General features: G+C 40.7%; 2 protein-coding genes across 2 annotated transcripts; both read right to left on the bottom strand.

Moving 5' to 3' along the window:
- Positions 1-750: 750 nt before the first annotated feature.
- LOC138615759 (trafficking regulator of GLUT4 1) lies at positions 751-13,195 on the bottom strand. Its single transcript, XM_069689569.1, has 3 exons — positions 12,204-13,195; positions 2,284-2,410; positions 751-1,847 (listed from the first exon to the last, which is right to left on the bottom strand). Exons 1-3 carry the CDS (start codon positions 12,609-12,611, stop codon positions 1,837-1,839), a joined length of 546 nt encoding a protein of 181 aa, XP_069545670.1. The 5' UTR covers positions 12,612-13,195; the 3' UTR covers positions 751-1,836.
- A 2,707-nt stretch (positions 13,196-15,902) lies between these two features.
- On the bottom strand, positions 15,903-21,875 carry aipl1 (aryl hydrocarbon receptor interacting protein-like 1). Its single transcript, XM_069691343.1, has 6 exons — positions 21,715-21,875; positions 19,278-19,457; positions 17,467-17,655; positions 17,088-17,264; positions 16,869-17,010; positions 15,903-16,451 (listed from the first exon to the last, which is right to left on the bottom strand). The coding sequence occupies exons 1-6, from the start codon at positions 21,817-21,819 to the stop codon at positions 16,252-16,254; spliced, it is 993 nt and encodes a 330-aa protein (XP_069547444.1). The 5' UTR covers positions 21,820-21,875; the 3' UTR covers positions 15,903-16,251.
- Positions 21,876-22,274: the final 399 nt, after the last annotated feature.

Raw genomic sequence — 22,274 nt, 5'->3', positions numbered from 1 at the left:
TATACTTGACAGTCTGCAGCCTTACATTGGTAATGTTGAGTTTCGGACTTGTAGAATCACTTTAGCTGCGTCGTGCAGCTGGCGTTTCTCTCTTCTTTCACTTGTCTGAGCCCTTAAACAACCATTGGAACTCGTCAAATGGCATCAAATTTGATCACTTTAGGGGACTTTTTCCGAATGTTTCCCGATTTCATTTTGTGCTAGACAAAAAAAAACACAAAAAAACATTAATGCCTAAAGGAAATCTAAGCTGTGCATTTGAATAAAGCAACATGGACTTCCAGTGATTTTATCTGTGCTTGGAGCTTAAGCCTGTTATATGTCAATCCAACAGTCCTGTGTATCCACATGGGGGACTTCATACAGCGAGTCCTCCCTGATAAAGTGATGAATACAGACAATTTGTCGTGCTTGTATTTCAAGGAAAGCTTCTTTAAATGCTATTTCTCGTCACTTAAACACATTGATTTGCTCATTTACAAAAATAAGTGTGAGTCAGCCTGTTTCGGCCCATAGCATGCGTACATATTGCATATATATTTTCCCATATAAATACATTTCATACCAATACAAGGAGCGGAAAAAAAGAAACATTCAGTGAAACGATGGCATTTAACAGTCAATGTAATGCAATGTAAAAATTATATTGGAAAATAGGGATCTATGATAGTTAAAGGTACTAAATGTAAAATGGAGTTTAAGGAAACAAGATGGAGGATCAGAAGTAAAACTGAGAGGCAGCAGAGGATGTGAAAGAAAAAGAAGTCATTTAATGATGGCAGGAGATTTGGCATGCCTTTCAGTCTCGCCAGAGCAAGGCAAGGTTAGGAGATTTAGGAGATATGAGGGAGAGGGGTGTCAGAGGGTTAGATCACAGTCCTCATACAGTGGCTGGACTTACATAATATTCACAAATCACTCTTCCATGTGCAAACCTGTTAGCCTCTTGAGCTCGTAACAAGGTCAGAGACAACTACTAACAGTCAAAATGAAGGCAGAATTTTGGTTATCTACATTCGGGCATGCAGTTGGTCTCAATTTATTTTCATAATAATCATAAGATATAACAAAAAGTTAAAACAGTGTTCCCTGCCCCCTTTCGCAAAACCCTTGAATTTCCATTCATAATCCAAGTGCTGACCAGACAGCCATTGGGACAGTCTTAACAAACCCAGCACCACTTAGCATACAAACATTTTATAAAATGTACATATACAATGTATATATATATATATACATACATATATATATATATTTATATTTATATTCATATCCATATTTCAAATATATTTGTAGCTGTATATGCTTTTAATAAGGAGTATATGAGGATTATATGCAGCTGTCTGAAGACCAAACCCAGAATCTGTTTTGTCAAAGGGCCCCATCCCAGACATAAAAAAGTCACATCATTCACTCTTCCTCACACACAAACCATCCTCTTCATCTTAAGGAGTCCATATTCCAAGAACAAATACGTCAGTACTTCTGACCACACACAAATCTGCATTTTCTTTTTCCTCTGTTTTAACCTGAACAATTTATATCAGGAGGTTTTGTTATTTTCTGTCAAGCAACTGTTACTGGATTCTAATGCATGCACCTCTGAATGAGTTTTTCATTTGTTTTTACTTGCTTGCAAGACCATCTCTCTTGAGTTGCCTATTTTTTTTTTTTGCTTTTTGAAGATGGTCATGATGAAATTACAATATGGCATACAGTTATGAATTGTAATTCATTTCATTTTTAAATTCTTTTTTGGAATGGGCTTCCCTCCCCCCTCTTCTTGCATCTGTGGTTTGGCTTTCACGTTATATTTTGTCTCTCAGGTCCTCCATGTCATTTACTCACTGCAAAAGAAGGAGAAAAGAAAAGGGTTGTCAGAAAGTCACCACCAAAGGTATTATTTTAACGGGTCGTGAAAGCGTTGAAGGCTCTGAGCAGCACAGGTGCCACCCTTTTCTGCACAGTTAGCCCGCTTCAGTCGCCGCAGTGCCAAATCAATTTGCACACTCGCTCACACAGCTCGGAAATGTGCTGAGTTTGGACATACAAAACACATCTTACGCTTGTGCGGCGGTGTCATATATCACCCTGTAATCGTAATGTAGTAGGTATTCTTTATTGTTGAACACTCATTGTTGAAGCCCAGCGTGTGCGTCTGCGAGTGGACTCGTGCACACATATCGCACATCATTTTCAAGTCCCTTTGCATATTCACAAGCAACGCTGTAAATCTAAAAGTAATTTAAAGGTAGCTCATCCCACTTGACTTTATTTCTGTACCTGAAACTGAGACGAAGACGACTATGATGATCACACCCAGGGCAAAGGAGACGATGCTGAGCAGACGAGCCAGTCGACCCAGCCTCCTGGCTCCGTCTATGTCGCCCGCCTGGCGACTGTTTCTGGACTGCGAACACACAAAAGCACAGGGTGTTAAAAAAAAACATGTAACAAACTAGAGCTGGAGTTTTTAGGAGGATCTGAAAGAATAAACAAAAAAATCACAACAAATATTGAACTGTTTTCATTCCTTTAAATACTGCAACGGCACAATCAGTGTGGACATCTTAATCTTCATATTCCTGACCTCATAATGTAATGTTATTGTTCCCAACATTTCATACATTTTTGGTTTTTTTAACAAAAGAATGAAGCAGAATAGATAAGACCATAGATATTACACAAGGCCTTTTTTTTTTAATTTTTTTTTAATTTTTTTACAGTTAATGTTACTGTCATGTAAACCAAACTATACCACAGTACAGCTATACTCTGTGCCATGTTGGGCTTTTAGTCTGTAGACAGATGTGACATTTAAATTACATCTTTTCATTGAATTTCAAAAAGTGCAACCCCCGAATGAGCAATTTATCAACAAAAAAAACCTCTTAATATTTCCTTCGGAGAAATTTAAAATGTGACGTAGAAGCACAGAAGAAAAGGAAGTCTGAGCTTTTTCAGGGTGAAATCTTATCGACACCATCAGCATACCATTTGTAGTTTGGGTACATAAACCAGAGAACGTTGCCTTCACAGTACAGCAGCTCTCCGAGAGTTACACTTTAAAATATTCATCAGTTTCCTTTTCATTCATCGACGGTGAAGTTATTTTCAAGAGAAATTGACACACGTACAAAGCAGTAATGTTGACTTTGTTTAGTGGTGCCGTGGTTCCCGTAAGGTAAAATGACAACAGTCATTTATTTCCAGCTGTCAATGGTAATATTGTCTATTTCAGACTGCTGGATTGGGATTGATGGAAGGATGTGACTTGCAGACCCAATTGGATGGAGTAGGTGAACGCGGCAATGTGATCGAGCTGTATGTCATTTTAATGCTGTATGTATATTGCTTTACGCACGCTGCAGATATGGAGACAGGATGATTTATGCGTATGTGTGTGAGACGTGATGTATGGGAATCCTCACTCCTTGTGCACTGCTTTCACCTGAGAGTCCCACCACAACAAATCTCCTCTGACTGATGTCTGCAGCCTCCCATCGGATTTGTTTAGTCCTTAACTCGATCTTTAATGTTATTCATTTTTATATTGTAAAACTGTTATCACAATCAGGAAAGATGCACTTATTCACAAAATTGCACAGCAATCAATACAGTTAATACACTGCCATACATGCCCGCGCATACACAAACATGTGGCTATTATCCCATTTGTCATATATTCAAAATCAAATGTTCAATGTATGGTTGTTGATTACATTTTTTTTCAAGACCCTTATTAAGCTATATTTTATATTTGTATTTCTTTCAGGATTTACTTAAAGTATTAACTTGATAATGTAATAAATTGGGTTGAATTTACCTGTGAAATACAGATGAAAGAGATGTTAGCCTTTTAGGCCAACCCCGACAGCCAGGTTTGTTTATATGCACCGTTCCTGTTAAATGCATAAATACAAAAACTGAGATAAAAAAAAAAAATGTAAAGGCTCAAGATAATTCATAGTTTATAGGACATCCAGCCAATGACAGGCCAGTGTTTGAAAAATAGCTCAGTGACTAAAGCGAGGCGGCTCACAATTACGATTTTATTCATCAATTAATGTGTGAATTGATCGACAATTCATAGTACCATCATTTAGTCTATAAAATGTTGGAAAACACACCAAAAAAAAGTGCTTAGGTGATGTGATGTTGTTGTCGCTTGTTTTGTCCGAGCAACTCTCAAAAACCTCAAAATATTCATCGACATAAAACAGAGAAAAGCGCTCAGTCCATATAGTTGGAGCCAGAAAATATTTGCCTTTTTTTTGCATGATAAGAATTTTGTATCGACTGATCAACTTATCGACCAATCATGTCAGTTTTATACAAACAAGCTTTGAAGGCCCATATGAGTGCACAACCTGACCAACCGCAACACAACTGTGGTTGTGCACCACAGCACCAAACCACAGGTACAGTGAGGTCACACACACCAACACTGGACACCGGTGAGTTTAAAAATGTTGCCCGATCTGACTCTCGGGGCAAAAAACAGTATCAGAAATGTGCCACAGTATCAGAAATGTGCCACTGACACTCTGTGTTAAACCAAATGCCACAGCAAAGAGCAAAAGAAGGAGGTGAAGAGATCACATGCACAATGGATCCATACAATAAGGAAAACGTGGCTCAGTTCTGACAACACAAGCCTTTAGTTGTAAAGCCTGGTGAAAACTTTAGGAGCTGTCCGTGGTGCTGAATGTGTGTTAATGCCAAAGGCTCCTACAGTCTGTGCAGCGCAGCAGGAAATTGACCGCTCTCTACCCTCATCTATATTAAGTTACACAGCTGTATTTTTGTAAGGCACTTCCCCCATAAAGATAGTGTAGCATTAAAAAAAGAATAATCACTTAACACTATCCTAAAATTAAATCACACATGGGTTATATATTTTCAGGATGAAACATTTCCTATTGAAATCCTGTTTGGTAGTATAAGGACACCATTACCTGACGATTTACCACTTACGTGTACCCTGAATTGATGTGCCATTCATTTAACTGGAGTGGGAACAATCTAACCAAAGATGAAGTAGAGAGGTGAAATAGGAGAAACATTATTACATTCAAAGACATTTACCAGTTCTTCATGACAAAAACACGAAATATCAATCTAAACTGAATCAATTCTGAGGTCTCTCTTTGTAATACGCTCCTGCTATTCTCTCTTTTTTTTTTTTTTTTTTTTTTTTTACATTTACCTCTAAACTGCCAACAACAAAATCCAAAACAATGTATTTTAAATACAATATGGTGTTTGTCATGTCGCCTCACTCACTCACTCAATACTGAGGGGACAGAGCTAGGGTTGCCTCACAATCAGATAAAATTACACTGCAGAGAGAGAGAGAGAGAGAGAGAGAAAAGAGAAAGAAAAAGAAAAAGAGAGAGAGCGCCTCCCCCGATCACCTATTGCTTCATCCTCTTGCTCCGGAGAGCCTCCCTGTCTCCAGGCTGTCTCTGGATGTCAGATCCCACAGTGCACACGGTGCAGGTGGGTAGGGACCCCGGGGTGCTCTACTGAACCAGGTGCTGATAGGGAATTACTTTAAACTAACAATAAGCACTCTGATACTTGTTTGTGAGTGATACAGTATATTTATTTACTTAGAATTATGTGTGAGCCTCCCGTTTTTTGAATGGGTTTTTAACGACTGTAAAACATACAGTATCTGGCTGGATGTTGTTGTTATATTAATACTTTAGATATTTGAAACAGACAAAAAAATATGATCTCAACTACATCATGGTGCCCTTTTCTTCTTTCTTACTTGGTTAAAGTCACTTTACTTATCATTTATTCAGTGGTCTTTGACAAATATTACTTTGAAATCATAATGCCTTTAAATGCAATGATACAACATTTTATTGAGATATAACACGTTAGATTGGAGTGCACGTCTCAATCCAAGCGAAAGTCCAAGCGAAAATCAAATGGGACTCGCGCATAGAAACAGTCGAGCGTCTCACTTCTAGGACTGCAATGTGAAGCTATGCTACAAAATCCCGCTGGAGCCTGTATTGATCTGGACTCACATCACTGAGAAAGGCAACATCAGCACCTTAAATCAATGGAAGCGTCTTTCAGAAAACACAGCCTGTTCAGAAAACACAGCCTGTTCAGAAAACACAGCCTGTTCAGAAAACACAGCCTGTTCAGCCCGCTTAGAGAGAAAACGTCAATGAAAAAGGTTTGATACGATGATCAAATTTTCTATCCGTCACGGAAATAAGATAACAAACAAACAATAGGGGAAGACGCGATGTCAGCATTCTTCTTTAACACACCATGTCTTCTTTGATGTTAGCTGTGGGCCTAAGAGATTATAGCGTGTGTGTGTGTGTGTGTGTGTGTGTGTGTGTGTGTGTGTGTGTGTGTGTGTGTGTGTGTGTGTGTGTGTGTGTGTGTGTGTGTGTGTGTGTGTGTGTGTGTGTGTGTTTCGTGGTAGGCACCCTTTGTTTGACTGATTAATGTCTATATTGATTCCCAGCAAGAGTGCGCCTGCTCATATCTGTTTCCTGAATGGGACATTCTATCCTCAGAGTGTCTTGACCGGTGTTCATTGTACTACCTCTGTACACAAACTCCAGCCATGCACACACACACACACACACACACACACACACACACACACACACACACACACACACACACACACACACACACACACACACACACACACACACACACACACACACACACACACACACACACACACTCTCGTCCCTCTCTCACATATTCATGTGTTCAGCAGAGGAAGGTGGAGACTGGTAAGTCAATAAGTGTTCCTTTTCTCTCTCGTCATTAATAATGGAGCACCAGCAGCAGCCTGGTGGAGAGGGGCAGCGCTCAACCAGGAGCCGTTTGGGCCTATAAAATAAAATAAAAATGGTTGACATGCCTTCACGCCCGTTATTTTCAATTAAATGTGAATTTACCTTCACATCTTTTTGTCTAATTTGACCCTCCTAAATGTTTTCCATGACTTACATTTTACTTTATAACATGAAAACACTTATTTCAAAAATCTTTTCAAAATTCAAAGTTGAAAACTATTCATAGTTTAGTAATTGTAGTCATTTTTAATCCCTAAAATAGTGAGCGCAATGCTGTTGGTGGGTCTCTTAGTCTGTGCAGTTGGGTGCGAGGAGCATTACGGCCTCTGGAGGCCGCAAGCAGGGCTTTTAGTCTTTTTACGCTCGTATCTCTATTAAAATTGCAAACCACTCAATACGGTCAGATGACCACAGCTGTCAGCACCTCCATCGCACAGTTCTTGTTCTTGGCGCTATAAACTGCATTTTAGCTGCTGCTGGAACTCATCAATTTGAATTGTATTTATGTCCTAGCTCGTGACCTGAAAACACAATTCAAAGAAGCTAACGAAAACGAGACTATAATGCGATATACTGTAAAGCACAAAGCACAGCTGAGGCAGATGGAGCTGTCATCATTTTTGCAGGTAGTAAATCACAAATGTATGTATTTCTGTTGCATTTGTCCATATTTTCCATTACTCTCTAACAATGCTCATGAAAAGAAAAATGCTCACACCGTGTAGTGATGAATAAAATTGAAATTACATACGTGTTAATGTTAAACCTTCTACTTGCTGTAATATTTCTGTCTGGAACCTCTCTAAAAACCAAAACAGCCCGTATGGTTTATGACACCTCTCCCTGATGTCTTGTGAAAGCTGGTATGTGCGGTAATGCCATTAGTATTCACACAGTGACTCTCAAGTGTTCAAGGCAGAAAGTGTTATGACATACACTGATTTTAAATGATGAATAAATTAGAATTGGACTATTAGCAGATTTGGGATTTCTTTCTGGACTATGATGAGCTTCATGTAGCTGCCGACAGCAGTATAACGTGTTCTCACAGTGTCTGCAGTATTTGACTGTGTGAAGTCATTCACACACACACACACGCACACGCACACGCACACGCACACACACACACACACACACACACACACACACACACACACACACACACACACACACACACACACACACACACACACACACACTCTCTCTCTCTCTCTCTCTCTCTCTCACAGAGTCACCCCTCCAGTCAGCCCTCCAGTCACCCTTCCAGTGCAGCATTGCGAGTCCATATTTTACAGGCAAACCTGCAGAGCGTGCAATAATACTCCTGCAGTTTGGGCATTCCCATTACTGGGATAGTCTAGTCAGGGCTGTAAAAAACTATTAAGCCAGCCTCTCCAATCCCCATAATTGACTGCACATCTTGTGTGTTTGCCAGCCGCAAGCCTTCCACACCAGAGCATCTGTCAGAGATCTGTGGCGGCGGCCAGCTGGGAGGTGGCTTTTTAGGTGGTCCTGCTGCTGGGAGTAGCAGTCGATAATGATGGATGTAACTTTTTACTGTTGTTAGAAATGTAGCTCCAACCAGTTCAGAAAGATGCTGACTTTTTTACAAGGTTAATAAATGAGGTATCAAAAGATTGTAATTTACTCCTAAATTGTAAGTGTTTAAATGATTAAAACACAGAAACTTATCATGTTGTTTGCAGGATCACTAAAACATTTACATTCTTTGTTGATTGTGTCTTTTCTACTTGACCTCAACATATGTGTGTGCTGAAATTCTGAAAGTGGTTTTTATATCTGCTGACCTAAATATCATGACATAAAGAAGAAGTCACCACCACCACCACCACCACAGTAAGACAATGTGAGAATAGAAAACTGTTCAAGTCTATCTGCGGTAAGGTGCAGACACCTGAAACTAAATTTGACCATTTAAAGCTGCATGAGTTGCTTTTTTTCTCCCATTGGAGGGCAGGGGAATAATCTCAAAACACAAACCTGATCATTACAGTGTAAAGTTGTTATAGTGAACATGATGGTGAACTGTTGCCTATTTGCAGATCCAGCTGACAAGCAAAATGAACCATTCCTGATAATAGTCCAATATTCCCGTTTGTTTTAGCTCTACGTAAGTTGTTATCACTTCCTGAGGGAAATATTTGGTTCTGTGGCAGCTAAATGCTCCATTGTATTCTCTACTCAGCTGTTCTGTGCTGAGCAGGCTAGCGTACAGCGTGTTTATCGGAGCTTTTATTTTTTCTCAGATAAACTGCCAACTGCTGCAGAAACACAAACCAAAGAGGAGTTTCAGGCCAAAAATTCAAACAATAATTCAAAATAGACTAAAATGCCTCTTCTAGCTGAGGTAAAAGTTACCGTGACAGCAGAGGCACCGTTGGTTTGTCACTGTGAACAATACACAGTCATATTAGCCATTGTTGATCTTAAAAGTCTAGTTTTAAAGTTAGATTTAAGTTTACATATAGACAACTAAAACTGAGGTTGTGGTTTTCAGTATTAAACGTACATAAGACTACATGACTATTTAAAAGCGCAGAAAACATCTTGGCATGAATTAAGGCTTGAATCCAGCTCATCCAGTCATGAGCTCATTAACAATGTACCTCAGACCAAATATATATTATGCTGCTGTAGCATTTCCTATCAAGTTACCAATGAAGATCTTCCTTCTCTGTGTTTCCGCATTGATTTTCCTGAAGTTTCCTGAAGCAGTTTTCTCCGATTTCCTCTATGATTTTATCAGCAGTGTTTTTTTTTTCTATTCAACCTTCCAGAAGTGTCCATTTCACATGGACAATGAGATTGTTAGTATTAGCACTCCAGAGCTAGATCCTGTGGCACCGTCCCCATTCATTTGGATTCATTTGTTCACAGCGAGCGTTGTGAACCTCTGTTTCCCTGTTCTGACTCACTTGCACTCATCCCACATGACTGTGGTGTCTGATTCAGTTCCTTTATAATCAAGTGACAGGAACTAGTTTGTGGCCATTTGCTGTCTCTCTCGCACCCATCTGCCCTTGTAGGGAATGATGTTTTGATCTTCTTTGGGAGACCCGTATCCCCTTTCCTTACCCCCAGGAAAGAGAGAGGATGTTGATCGCTGCCACAGAGATGTCTAACTGCAGCAATCTGCCCTCTGCAGAGAAACTAAATTGACTTCTCTCGCCTTCTATTGAGTTAGCAGCCAGCTCCAGTTTCTCCCTCCTTCACTTTTCTTTCTTATGCCCTCTGTCTGTCTGTCTGTCTGTCTCTCTCTCTCTCTCTCTCTCTCTCTCTCTCTCTCTCTCTCTCTCTCTCTCTCTCTCTCTCTCTCTCTCAATGCCATTAGAAAAGCAGCTGACTTGTGAATGTCAGTGGATGCGTGATGATGGCTCGGGGAAGTACAGGCCGTCGTGTGGATACTGCCTGATATTCCCATTGGTGTGTGGTGCCAACAGGAGTGATATTACAGAGCTAATGGGTTACAGCATTGCCTTTTCCTGGTTTGTCTGTAGATCTGAGAGCTGGCCGCTGTGCAGTGTCACAACTGAAGCGAGCTGAAAAACCCAAATGGCTGTGCCAATAGAAACTGAGCAGCCAACAGGAGTTCAAATCCTGACACCACGGAGATATGACTGACAGCATGAGAAGACTCTTGGTAGAATATAGGTCCCAAAGTTGAGACTCAATGTTTGTATTGCAAACACGGAAAGGAGTATAACGACCGAATTGAATTCTTCAGTGCTATTCCACAAAACTTTATATTTTAAGATTATTCAAAAAAAATTATTCTAAACCCCCCCCCACAATTTTCATCTCTTTTGGTGTAGTTCCTATTTTTAAGCCATATAATCTGTCATGTTTCCTTTTACAGATTTTACAGTAAATTGAACACTGTAATATAATGTTATGGAATAAACAACAACAACAATAAAAAAAAAAAAAAAAATAAGTTACTTGCGTGTAACATGTGATCAGGTATCAGAAAGCCAGTCCTACAAAAGGAACAACAAAATACATTGCTGCCACAAACGAGAAGAAGGACTTTTACTCATCAGGCGTTTGAGACTGATGTACAGTTTCATAGACCTACCTGGATTTTAGTGACAATTTAGTGGTATTGGTCAGCTGAAGACCTTTTTATTGAAAATTAAAGCAGTTACAAATCAAAACTTGCAGGATTTTAGACTTATCAGACTTGGAGAAATCCCCGCTGTATCATGTTATGTTTAACCTACATCTCTGTAATCTACAAGCTCACAGCCTTCACTAACGAGTCCACCATCTTTGCTCCCTCACTGCCGAGGGTGTCGACTGGAAAGTGCACCGTCTGCACGTTGAATTACATGTGCTGCAAATTGATTGTGGACCACGCAGAGTCCACATGCTCGACAACTGAGCTCTGTGTCAGAGTGTACAAGACCGTAGCAGCCAATTAAGCATGTGTGACAACCTGACATGTTTTTGTTTTTTTCTTAGCTGCCTCTTGTTTCAGTATCCTGAAACTTTCTGAGAGAGGATTAATCAGGTGTCAGCGCATCTGAAGGCAGAACAACCAGGAGCTGAGTGGCAGCAGCTGATCTGAGATCTTTTAAAGCCTCAGCGATGGGGAAGCTAATGAGACAGTGATGCGTCTGTGTGGATTTGCTGATTGTAACTCTTATATTTGATCAAACATCCATGAAATGAAGTTATTTTAAGATGTCACTGGGCTCATCGTAATAACCATAATAATAATTTTGCATTTGTTTTTGATTAATACAAAAAAATGCATCAATATATATATTATTTATATAGTCGATATCTTAAACAGTTTGATGACCATCCTCGCACAAATATTTTTCGATCCAGTTTCTTCAAAGTATTGCTTGAAGCACCAAAATAGCCTGTTTAGACAAGTAGCCAATAGCATGCGTCTATCTGTAGAAAACATGATCTGTGGAATATAATAAAACCATAACAGTTAACTTCAGGAATATAACTTACTCTGCTCCCAGAAGGCCTGTTGTCATATCAACTTGATCGTCTACAAAATGTTGTCATTCCACTGAACCAGACATAAAATTTGGACACTCAGAATTTCAACATGACAATATATTCATTTAATGAATTCTTTTATTGTTTTGTTTTTTATTTGTCTGTCAGATGACTTTTATTTCTCTCTCAAAATAGATTTATATAGACAATCTTTTGGGGAACCTTAAAAACACCATTCAATTTTGGGATGCTGCTGTTCCATGCAGCTGCCCTCAAATCTGAATTCATTGACTCATCCATCCATCAAAGCCCCACTCTGCGATCCAGAAGGAGCTTTGCTATGTAGTTTTGGTGAAGCAGTAATAAAGTGATACTGACCATGATGGAGTAGACCAGTGCGACGATGCTGACGGGCCAAATGGGGCAGAAGCAGGAGAAGATGACCAGGGTGAGGTAATCCTTGGGCTTCGGGATCTCCTGGACGTTGGCGTTCCCGGTGGAGGAGCGGCTCAGGCTGGCCTTGGACGGGGAGAGCGGGGCGGCGGCGGCCAGCTGCCCGGCGGAGCCCGACCTCACGGCGACGCTGTGGCCGTTCTGGTCGGCCTCCTGGCCACTGTCGCCGCCCACGTTGACCGTGAAGGAGGTGGACATTTTCATCCCATTACCTCCGGGCTCGGTGGTCACCGCCAGGAGTTTCTCCGTCTCGTGGAAGTCCGCAGGCTGAGCGCCTCCTCCCCCCTCACCCAAGTTGGACTTCTGGAAGTCGGTGTCCGTGTTGATGGCCATGTTCAACTCTCACTTATGTAAACTAATATTAGAAAATCAATATTTGTAACAACTGGATTAAGACGTATTATAGGTCAGGGGACATTGGCATTCCATAATACAGTTGAAAACAAGTTTTTTTGTTTTTTTTACAACTAATCTTTCAAGCTGGGCTCAACTTTGATTGATAACCAAGAGGGTGAACACCAGCTGAGATGTGTGGGGGCGGCTGCAAATTAGATTATTTGTAAACTCAGATGTGATCAAAACCCCTCTAACAGAAATGAATACAATCAGGTGAAAGCAGCGTGATTCCTGAATACATCATTCTCCTCCCTTCACGTCCACAGCCTGAGTCATGTGCGAGGGGGCTCAGATCAGAAAACCTCCCCTCCTCTCTGATACATCCAGATCAGTGAAAGGATGCTCCTGAAGCCCGTCTTCATCCAGTCCCAACACTTTTCTTGAAGTGTGTCTGCTCGTTGAAAAGTAGCTTCAAAGTGTTGGTTACCTTTTCAAAACAAAGAAGGACGAAGGTGAAGCGTCTCTCTACCGACAGATCCCACAAATGAGCCACTTTCTCCTCCTCTCCTCCTCTGTCTTCACGCCGCAGCACCACAGCGACTGTACTCAACTTGGGACCACTGTGAAGGCACCATATTTAAAGAAAAAGCTTCCGGCGGCGAAACACAAAATAAAAGCTCCATTGTATTAACAGTAGACTTCTGAAAGAAAAGTAAAAGAAACTAAGTAGGCCTAACATGGATAATCATTTCAGAATGAACGATTTGTTTTGATTTCAAATACAGTTTTTAAATTAAATTTTTTTTTTTTTTTGTATTAAAGTCTATCTGGTAGGGATATTAGATTTTGATAACACCAATATCCTTTATGGCAATCAGGCAAACAACTTCAGTTACCTGTGCTTAAATAGGCTACTTATCTTTACAAAGAGTTTACATAGTTAAAAAAAAAAAGAAAAAAGAAGTCATTCCTTCATTTTGTTGTAGCCTATATCTTATTGTTATCGGATTCATTTGCAAGGCATCATGTAGCATGTCAAATTAACATGATAAAGACTCTTGGCTGCATGGTTATCAGGTAGGAGTCAAACCCCCCCCATGTGCGTCCAGATACCATATAACCCCCAAAGAAATGCTTCGTGTAAAGAAAAAATTTCACAAAAACAAAAGAATTTGTTAAGTCAATATTGAATGACGAAGAGAATCACTTTGAAATGATACACGGTAGTCTATGGGTGGTACTCATAAAGTCTAAAAGTAATCAAAATAATCTGTTTCACAGTGCAACAAAAGGTCCTGACTAAAACAAGCAGGCCATGAAATCGCATAACTTAATTTATTTTTGGTCTCCCAGGAATTATTTTATTTTGAATACACCGTTATCGGACTTCCGATATAAAATTGGCTTTCGCTCGCTGACTTGATGCATCTCGTTTTGGAGCAGAGCCCCCTCCCCTCTTCCTCCTTTCCTCTCTCTCTCCTCTCTCTCCTCCTCCTCCTCCTCCTCCCTTCTTCTCTTCTTCCCAACATCAGCACCAGTGGGTTATGGAGGAGCGCCAGCGGGGGGTTGTGCTGCTATGCAGAATTCACCGTAGCGTCGTGTTTGGGCAGGGTTTCCGATGGCACGGTCCCACACCATGAATCAACTCTCTCTCTAAGTCAGTTTCACAAACACCACGGAGGAAAGTCAGGTGTGTAATTTTGTAAAATAAGTTAGCTGGAAGTGAAAAGAAGATTCCCCGGAGATAAACAGCATCTGGTCCCTGTGTTGTATCAAAACACTGTTTCCGTCAGCTCATTTGCTTTCGACCATGCAAGACTGAGTAGCAAGAACTACAAGAAATGGATTAGATAGCTCGAATGGTGAATCGTGATCCTGTGTTTTTTTGTTGTTTTTGTTTTTGTTTGATTGGCTCCCATTGATTTTCCTCATCATTAAATGGTGCATTAGCGTCAGCCTTATTTCCCTCGGTCGGTGCTCCACTCCGCTGTGACATGTGGTGGTGGTGGTGGTGGGTGGGAGTGGGGGGAGTGCAGAGACGAATGGGGATTCCCTGAATGAAACTGAGCTCTCAGTGTGATGTCACACTGTTGAGCAAATATTTTATCCCGATGCACATGCCAAGTGATTTCGAGTGTTCTGCTGTAAAGCTTTGCCACCGAACTCGCTGCAGTGAGCTGCCGATTTATATCTGCACAGATGGACGAAGGGAAACAGGGAAGGAGACAAGCGGCCCCCTTACCAGCCCCTCGACTCTCTATGAAGCTGAGACTGCCGCTGAGGCTCAGGAGACTTTCTCTAACCAGGGTTCAGGTTGTTGCGGAGCTATAATTGTAGTCACAGCTCCACCTTGCGGAAAGACCATGTGTTGCAATACTTAAGAAGTAACGTGGTTTTGATTTTGATTTTACCCGACTACAGTATAACCAAGAATATCAAGATTGAAAAAAAAAAAAACAAACCCGGCAACTGTTTCCGTCAAAATTGTTTTGAGGAAAAAAATTGTCAAAGTAAGGAACTACGTTGATGATGGAGGCATTAAGTGGACATTTAAAGACGGAGGTCCAACGAATCGTTCAAACCTTTTATTAGCCTAATTAATATTAAATTGATAGATGACCTTTTTTTTTTTTTTAAATACATGACAAATAAATATTCCACAACAATCTTATAAATCAGAACAGTGGCCTTAAATAAATGATTTGACCTTTTGGAAAATGATCTTATTTGCTTTCTGTCCAAGTGTTGGATAAGAAGACATCCCTCCAATGTCTGTACAGTAGAGCAAATATTTACAACCGGCAGCCTGATAGCCTGAAAGAGGAAACAGCTTGTCCAACAGTAATACAATCCACGTACGAGTATCTCCAAAGCCTCTAAAGCCTCTGCTATAAGATACGTGGCTACTGTTTTTAGTTATGTAAGTGAGAGATGAGAGTGGTAGCAATCTTCTCTTCTAACTCTTGGCAAGAAGGGAAACAAGAGCACTTCTTTTACCAAACTTTGTATTAATCTGATTTAAATGACATAGTGCATTTACAATCCCAGCTTTTCCTTTTTTCTTTTAGTCCTTGCTACACATGGGGATATAATACATATACAAACAGCCAATTAAACACTCAAGCACATCCACAAAGTCTTAATCAAAGTATGTTGTAAGGGTTCAAAGTTGTCCCAGTCGTAAAAGAGAGAGAGAGAGAGAGAGAGAGAGAAGACAGTCAGTTAGGTGGGGGCGGTGAGGCGTGTGTGAGTGTGAGCGTGTGAGTGTACGCATGTGCGTGTGTGCGTGAGTGTGAGTGTGAGTGTGTGTGTGTGTGTGTGTGTGTGTGTGTGTGTGTGTGGTAGTGTGTGTGTGTGTGTGTGTGTGTGTGTGTGTGTGTGTGTGTGTGTGTGTGTGTGTGTGTGTGTGTGTGTGTGTGTGTGTGTGTGTGTGTGTGTGTGTGTGTGAGTGAGTGAGTGAGTGAGTGAGTGAGTGAGTGTGTGCGTGCGTGTGTGCGCCTACTGTCATTCGCACACCTGGGAGACTCTCACCTGTGTGATAGTCAGGGCAGGGAGTGCTTAAAGGTTAAATCCAGCGTAGAGGTTTGTGATGAAACAACTTTGCTCCTCTTTAGTGAATAACTTCTGTTTCACTGGGTCAAAACATGCCTTTATACGTGTTCTTGTCCTCCTGGTTCTTCTCCTCCATGCGCATGTTAAGCACGGCCAGCTCCCTTTTCACAGGCTTCTTCATGCCGGGATCGAGGTCCAGCACTCTGCTGAAGTCCTGCCGAGCCTCGGCCTCGTTCCACACTTCCACGTGGGCCTTCCCTCGCAGGAAGTAGGCCTTCAGTACGCCTGGAGGTCATGTACAAGCACACATGTTTGACAGCAGCCTCTATAGTGAGTAACGTATTTGCGACAAAGAGTAGTTTTAACAATATTTTACTGCTTCATAGTAAGTCATATCGGTGAGACGGGGCGTGCTGAAGTACAGGCACCACACCTTTTATAGGATCAGACTTTATCAGGCACATGAAACTTACATTTACAGCTACCATTAAAAAAAACATCACTTTCACACACACTCACACTGTGAAAACATGCCCAACGCATAAAAGGCGGAATAAACTGCAATGCTTACACAGCCCATAAACCAACCGCCCAGGATCTGATTACTTGGCAAAGAAAATTCGTTCTGCTTTGAAAATGTCTACATAACCTCTCATGCGACCAGAGTGGAGTCACACACATCAGTTTCTGTCAGAGACTCACCTGGGTGCTGATTGATGATGTCGCTTGTGTGCTCAATGACCTCGTAGTACTCTTCCATGCGGAGTAGACACTGGCAGTAGTTCAGTGTTAAGGTGTGGGCCATCTTCTCCAGCTTCAGCCATGGGATATCCCATGCTTTCTCCTGAAGAGGAAATTTATTCCGTCTTTTAATAGAAGCACAGAAAACTTGATCTCGGACCACCTTTTAGATGTAATCACCTTCGTCTGGACATTCTTGATGCAGACGATGGCCTCCTTGTATTTCTGCGTGGCCTCTTCGTAGTTTCCCTGTTTGTAGAGTTTGTTTCCTTGGCCGTGCAGCACTGGAACTGCCTTCAGCCTCTCCTCATCACTCAGAGCCCATGACTCCCTGTTGTACTCACTTGGCTGCTGCACCTGTCAATCATACAAATGTAGATGGGAGTTTGTTTTTCAGTTTAAAACGACATGGTGTGTTGGCATTCAAGTGACTTAAGCCAAACCTCTCTAATGTGTTCTCAGAAGCAGATGCATTTTGGATCATTTTTAGAATTTGCTTGCCAGGGAAGCCTTTGACACAGATCCACGTAGACGAGTGTGGTCATCTCTCTTCTCTCACCTTGAGCAGCTCCAGGACGAAGTAGAGTGGCTTTGGTTCTTTCATCAGCTCATCCAGGTCGTCATAGCCGAGGCTGTTGTAGGCAAACATGTTGGCCATGCCGCACGTGTGGATGTGCCAGTCGACTGGGTCTTTGCCCTCAGCAATGCGTCGCATACTCTTGGACACAATTGGATAGATTCCAGTGTGCTGGAGAGGAGAGAGGATCATAACACAGCACTCAGGACTGAAGGCGACTGAGGTTGGACATTAGAGCATCTGATGAGAATGGCCAGCTTCTTTTCAAAGCCTGTGGCTAACTGTTTTACTCACCGTATGAGTTTTTGTATTAATCTGTGTCTACAAAGCAACTTTGTATTGAGGATTTTATTTTCCTACATAAGATGGCATCATCCAAAAACAGATTTTTAAAAAAAAAATTCTATATTATGGGATTTTGCCCTTTTAATCCAGACCTTGCAGTGTGCGACAGTGTCATAGTACCCTTTAAAGACCAAGAGGGCAATCAGGTTGACTGAACATTTCTCTGGAAAAGGTAATAGTCATAAATAGTCTACAACAGATAAAACGCTGATCTAATTTTTGGATGTTATTATTTTGCTGACGTTTTATAATTCCAAAAATACAAAAAAATAACAAAGTAATTAGTGGTTACATTTATATATATTGTGGTGCTATTAATCCTCCACAGTGGACATGGGAAACAATAAATACCACTATGCACAGACTTCCTTCTATTATAGTAAAAACAGATGAGAACAAAATAATGACCATTTTCACACCTAATTTTATTTTTTTTTTCGGATTAAATATGAGTTTTAATGTGTTTTTGAGCTAAATGTTCCATCCAGTCTGCTCCCTCATTTCAACAAGTCAAGGTCGTCCTCCAGTGGACGGGAGTGATAGTGCACCACATATCTTGAGTGTGTGGTGCAGCCATGTTGTTCAGAGTGAATAAATGCTCTAAGCCCCATCAAATCTAATCAGAGTGGAGGGGAGTCAGTTGTGCTGATTCAGCAGGAGTCAGAGCCGATTAGGGAAAAGTGAGGCTGCCGCGGATTAATGACAGTATGCCTCAATCCATCTGTCTCTGACAGTGTGTGGCACACACTCACATAAAAACACACCAGACACAACCAAATTACAAATTACACACATGCATCAAAACATATTCGGAGGTAGTAGGTTTTCTTTCTATGGCCAGTCTCTGCTATAAGGGCATACATCTTTATATATCAGATATCTGTATGGGATGACAGATCTCGAAGTCACACAAAAAACACATCCATAAAAAGAAAACGTTATGCAGGGAAAGTGAACTCAGCTGAAAATGAATCAGATGTCACTGACTCAGTATTTTTAATATGTGATTGTTTGTTATAAATCACATCATGTAAAGTTTCTACTATTCTGGTAAGCTGTTGATTCAGTTTTTAAAAACGTGTGAAAACCCTCTCTGTTATCTCCCAGAGTCAAATACTATCTGTTGTTATCGTTCAGCTAGTTCTTTGTTTCTAATTACTAAACTCATTCGTTTTATACACTGATGCATCAAATGTTTTATGTTAAGGCTGTAAATCTACAACTGGAGCATATAAAAGTTGTCTTATTGTGTTGTTTTGTTAACTGCGTAATTGAAAGCAGTGTCTATAACTTTCACATCTGCAGTATGATGTCACTCTGTCACACCTTTCAAAAATAGTTTTGAACTCACGGACTTTAATACGCTTTGCTTTAAAAACAAACAATTGAGAAAACAAAATAATGCACAAACAACTCAAAACAAAACTACAGCTTTTTTTGGCACTCACAACGATGTCACACCAGAACTCCGCCACCTCATCGATCCGCATGGAGGACAACAGGCTCTCCCAGATGTCCAGTTTAAACATGTTGCCAATCACTATCTCCATGGGCGTCCCGACAGCTTTGCTGTCATCTATCACTGTACGTTCATCGTTACACAGCTGTGTGCGGAAGTGGAACGTCACCTGAAACCACAAATAGGAAGAACCGTATGAATCAAAGCAGTATGGACAAAGTGGAGGACACTACTCAGACTTGCAAAAAAACTTGTGTGAGCTTTAAAAATGGACAATCAGTCTTCTGCACAGCCGTGTTTGGTATCAGCAGCTGGTGGCTGAAAAGGCAGGTGAACAGAAGCACCATGAATTTAAACCAAAGCAGGAACAGTTAACACAAGTTAAAACTGAGAGGCAAAGTTAACATTTTGTTTTCAAAAAGGCAACTGGATATCAGTCTCAGCAAAGATGTTTTGTGATAAGCTTCACGCAGCTCATTTATTCAACAGACAGGAGGAAGGATAGACATGCCGAGGTTGCTCGGTTGGGAAATGGCCAAGCTAACTGAAACCATTTAAAAAAAAAAAAAAAAAAACACGTGCACTGCTTTGAGCAAAAACTGCTTTTTCACGAGGCTTCTCTCATATGTCATTATAATAGTACCCTAATAAACAGTACCAGTACAAGTCATGAAGGCTGGGTACAAACCTAGGATGAGAAATGCCTGTAGGGACACATCATAAATCAGTCGTAAACACTATACACTATAAACTATAAACAAAAAAATAAAGGACAACAGTTAATAGATAACCTAACGAGGTTGAAACAGCTGGCGTGAACAGAAAAATGGCGAAACAATGCACTCAAATATCATCCGTGAAATAGAAATTGTAGTTTCACGTGAAAAAGATTCTACAGAAACGTAGGCCTATTGCTGCCTGACCAGACAAAAACAAAAACAAAAATCTGTATCATGTTATAATTTTCACGTTATAACAATATACTATTAATCAGGTTATAATATGAAACGTTTAATGTTATAACTTGATATGTACCCGGGTTGTGGACAGGTGTTGTGCCAAAAAGTGATCGTCTGCCAGCAGCTGATTGCCTTTGGAAGGAGCATGTGCAGCCTGTTAAAGCTGTATTGCCCCGGTGTCTTTGTGTCTGCAGCTGCTTTCATTGGGATCAGACAATTATATCTTGCAAAAAACATGTAACTTTATGTCCACGATAACAGCAAAGATATGTCTTTGTGAAATTGTCCCCGGTCTAAAGCAACACTGTGTAACATCTGTTGATAACAGTGGCCTCTGTAGCCACAAATGGTCCTGACAGGATTCTGTTGGATTAAAGTCTTCTTCACAACGAGCATGAGCGAGGTGATGAACACAGTGGCGACAGTTCCTCGGGGGGGAACAGCTACACCTATACTCCCAGAATCTGGACCAAAGTCCTTCTCTACTTCAAATGCGAAAGAAATGAAACGATGGAGAGGAGCTAAACGAGCTTCTGCGGGCGAAAAGCACACTCATGAGAGATTCTGAAGAGTTAGAGAGTCACATGATGCGAGAACAGGCGTTTGAAGGGCAAAGTGGAAATGAAAGAGAGGCCATTGTCCTTCATACCAGTCAGTGTAACGTCAAAGTGATTTTTAAGCTGTCACTTTTAAGGTAAGAATAGATTGATAACGGGAGTTTGATGGAGCAATAAGCTCTATATGTCCTCTCTCATCCTCTACTGACTACCAAGAGGAATCGCAACAACTTAAATGTGCCTCCCCTCATATGGAATTGCAGTGGTTTTTAAAATTGGCACTAGTTAGAAAGATTAAAAAAAAAAAAAAAAAAAAATTACATGAATTGCATGTAGTGAAGCCATCCATACTTAACATATTTTCATCATCAGAATATTCAACAACAACCCTTTTAAGCCTTATGAATATATATTAAGTCAGTACTATATTATTAATCTAGTGCATATGAGACATCTCGAAGGAAATGCAAAGCACAGCTCCGGAAATTAATATGCAAACATCAGATCTGATCTGGTATTAGAAAAAAAAAAAGGCACATTGGCCCCATATGAGTTCAAGATGACAAAATAATCACAGACAAGTTGGTCTCTAGAGGCATGGTAATATGATGCCATTCACAGTATGATAATCAAACGCACGTGTTAAAATTACATTTGCACCTCTTATTGAATTTAGAATATTGAAACTAGCTTTGTGAGTTATATTTCAACTCACTTCGTTTCATTTTTCTTAAGCAGGGATAAATATAGTTGGTAGTTATCTCTGGTCCAAGACAATTCATTTAGAGAGTAGTTAAATAGCTGTGGACTTTAAGAAGCTTTAAAGCTTGAGTGAATGCGAAGTCATATTTGTTGTATGGCTGTCGGTGTTGTTCTAGATTGATCAGAAAGTACTGAAGGCTTACAGTACCTTTGCCCCACTGATGAATCTTGGGATGTCTCCGGTCCCTCCATGCAGGATGGTTTTCTTGATTCCGTCTGATCCCAGCAGCATCGCATACTGCATGTCCGACATCTTTTTCTGGGATTTGCCCTCCTTATATTCTAAAACATATGTTTCATGAGCAACTGTGTGTGTCTGATGTGTGGGGTGCAACACGTGTGGAAGTGCGTGGACGACTCGGAGGTGTGGATTCAGGTGGATTAGTTAGATAGAGATAATGAGATTAGAAACTTCTTCTCCTCTTCTTATTGTTACAGCCCATGGTTGAGGGTCAACACTCATCATCAGCTCTTTCTCTGAACTCCCAGGAACCATCGACAAAGAGGGAGAATCAGTGAGCCAGAATGAGAGAAAAATAAACTGGAACATGATTTTGGAAAGCTGCTATCACAACAACGTATGATATCATGAGTCTAATATGGAGGGTTTTTATTTTCTTAGGTGTACATGTCAGCGTTTGTGTGGGTGAAGAGTCCAAATCTGTTGAACATAGAACAGAACTGCAGTGTTTGTGTGTGTGTGTGTGT

Source organism: Brachyistius frenatus, unplaced genomic scaffold (genome assembly GCF_029030835.1).
Source record: "Brachyistius frenatus isolate BFR_SWC_R1_liver_20210118 unplaced genomic scaffold, ASM2903083v1 Contig_1, whole genome shotgun sequence".
Classification (NCBI taxonomy): domain Eukaryota; kingdom Metazoa; phylum Chordata; class Actinopteri; family Embiotocidae; genus Brachyistius; species Brachyistius frenatus.
Note: the sequence above shows the minus strand (reverse complement) of the source record. Positions and strands in the feature narration are given on the sequence as shown.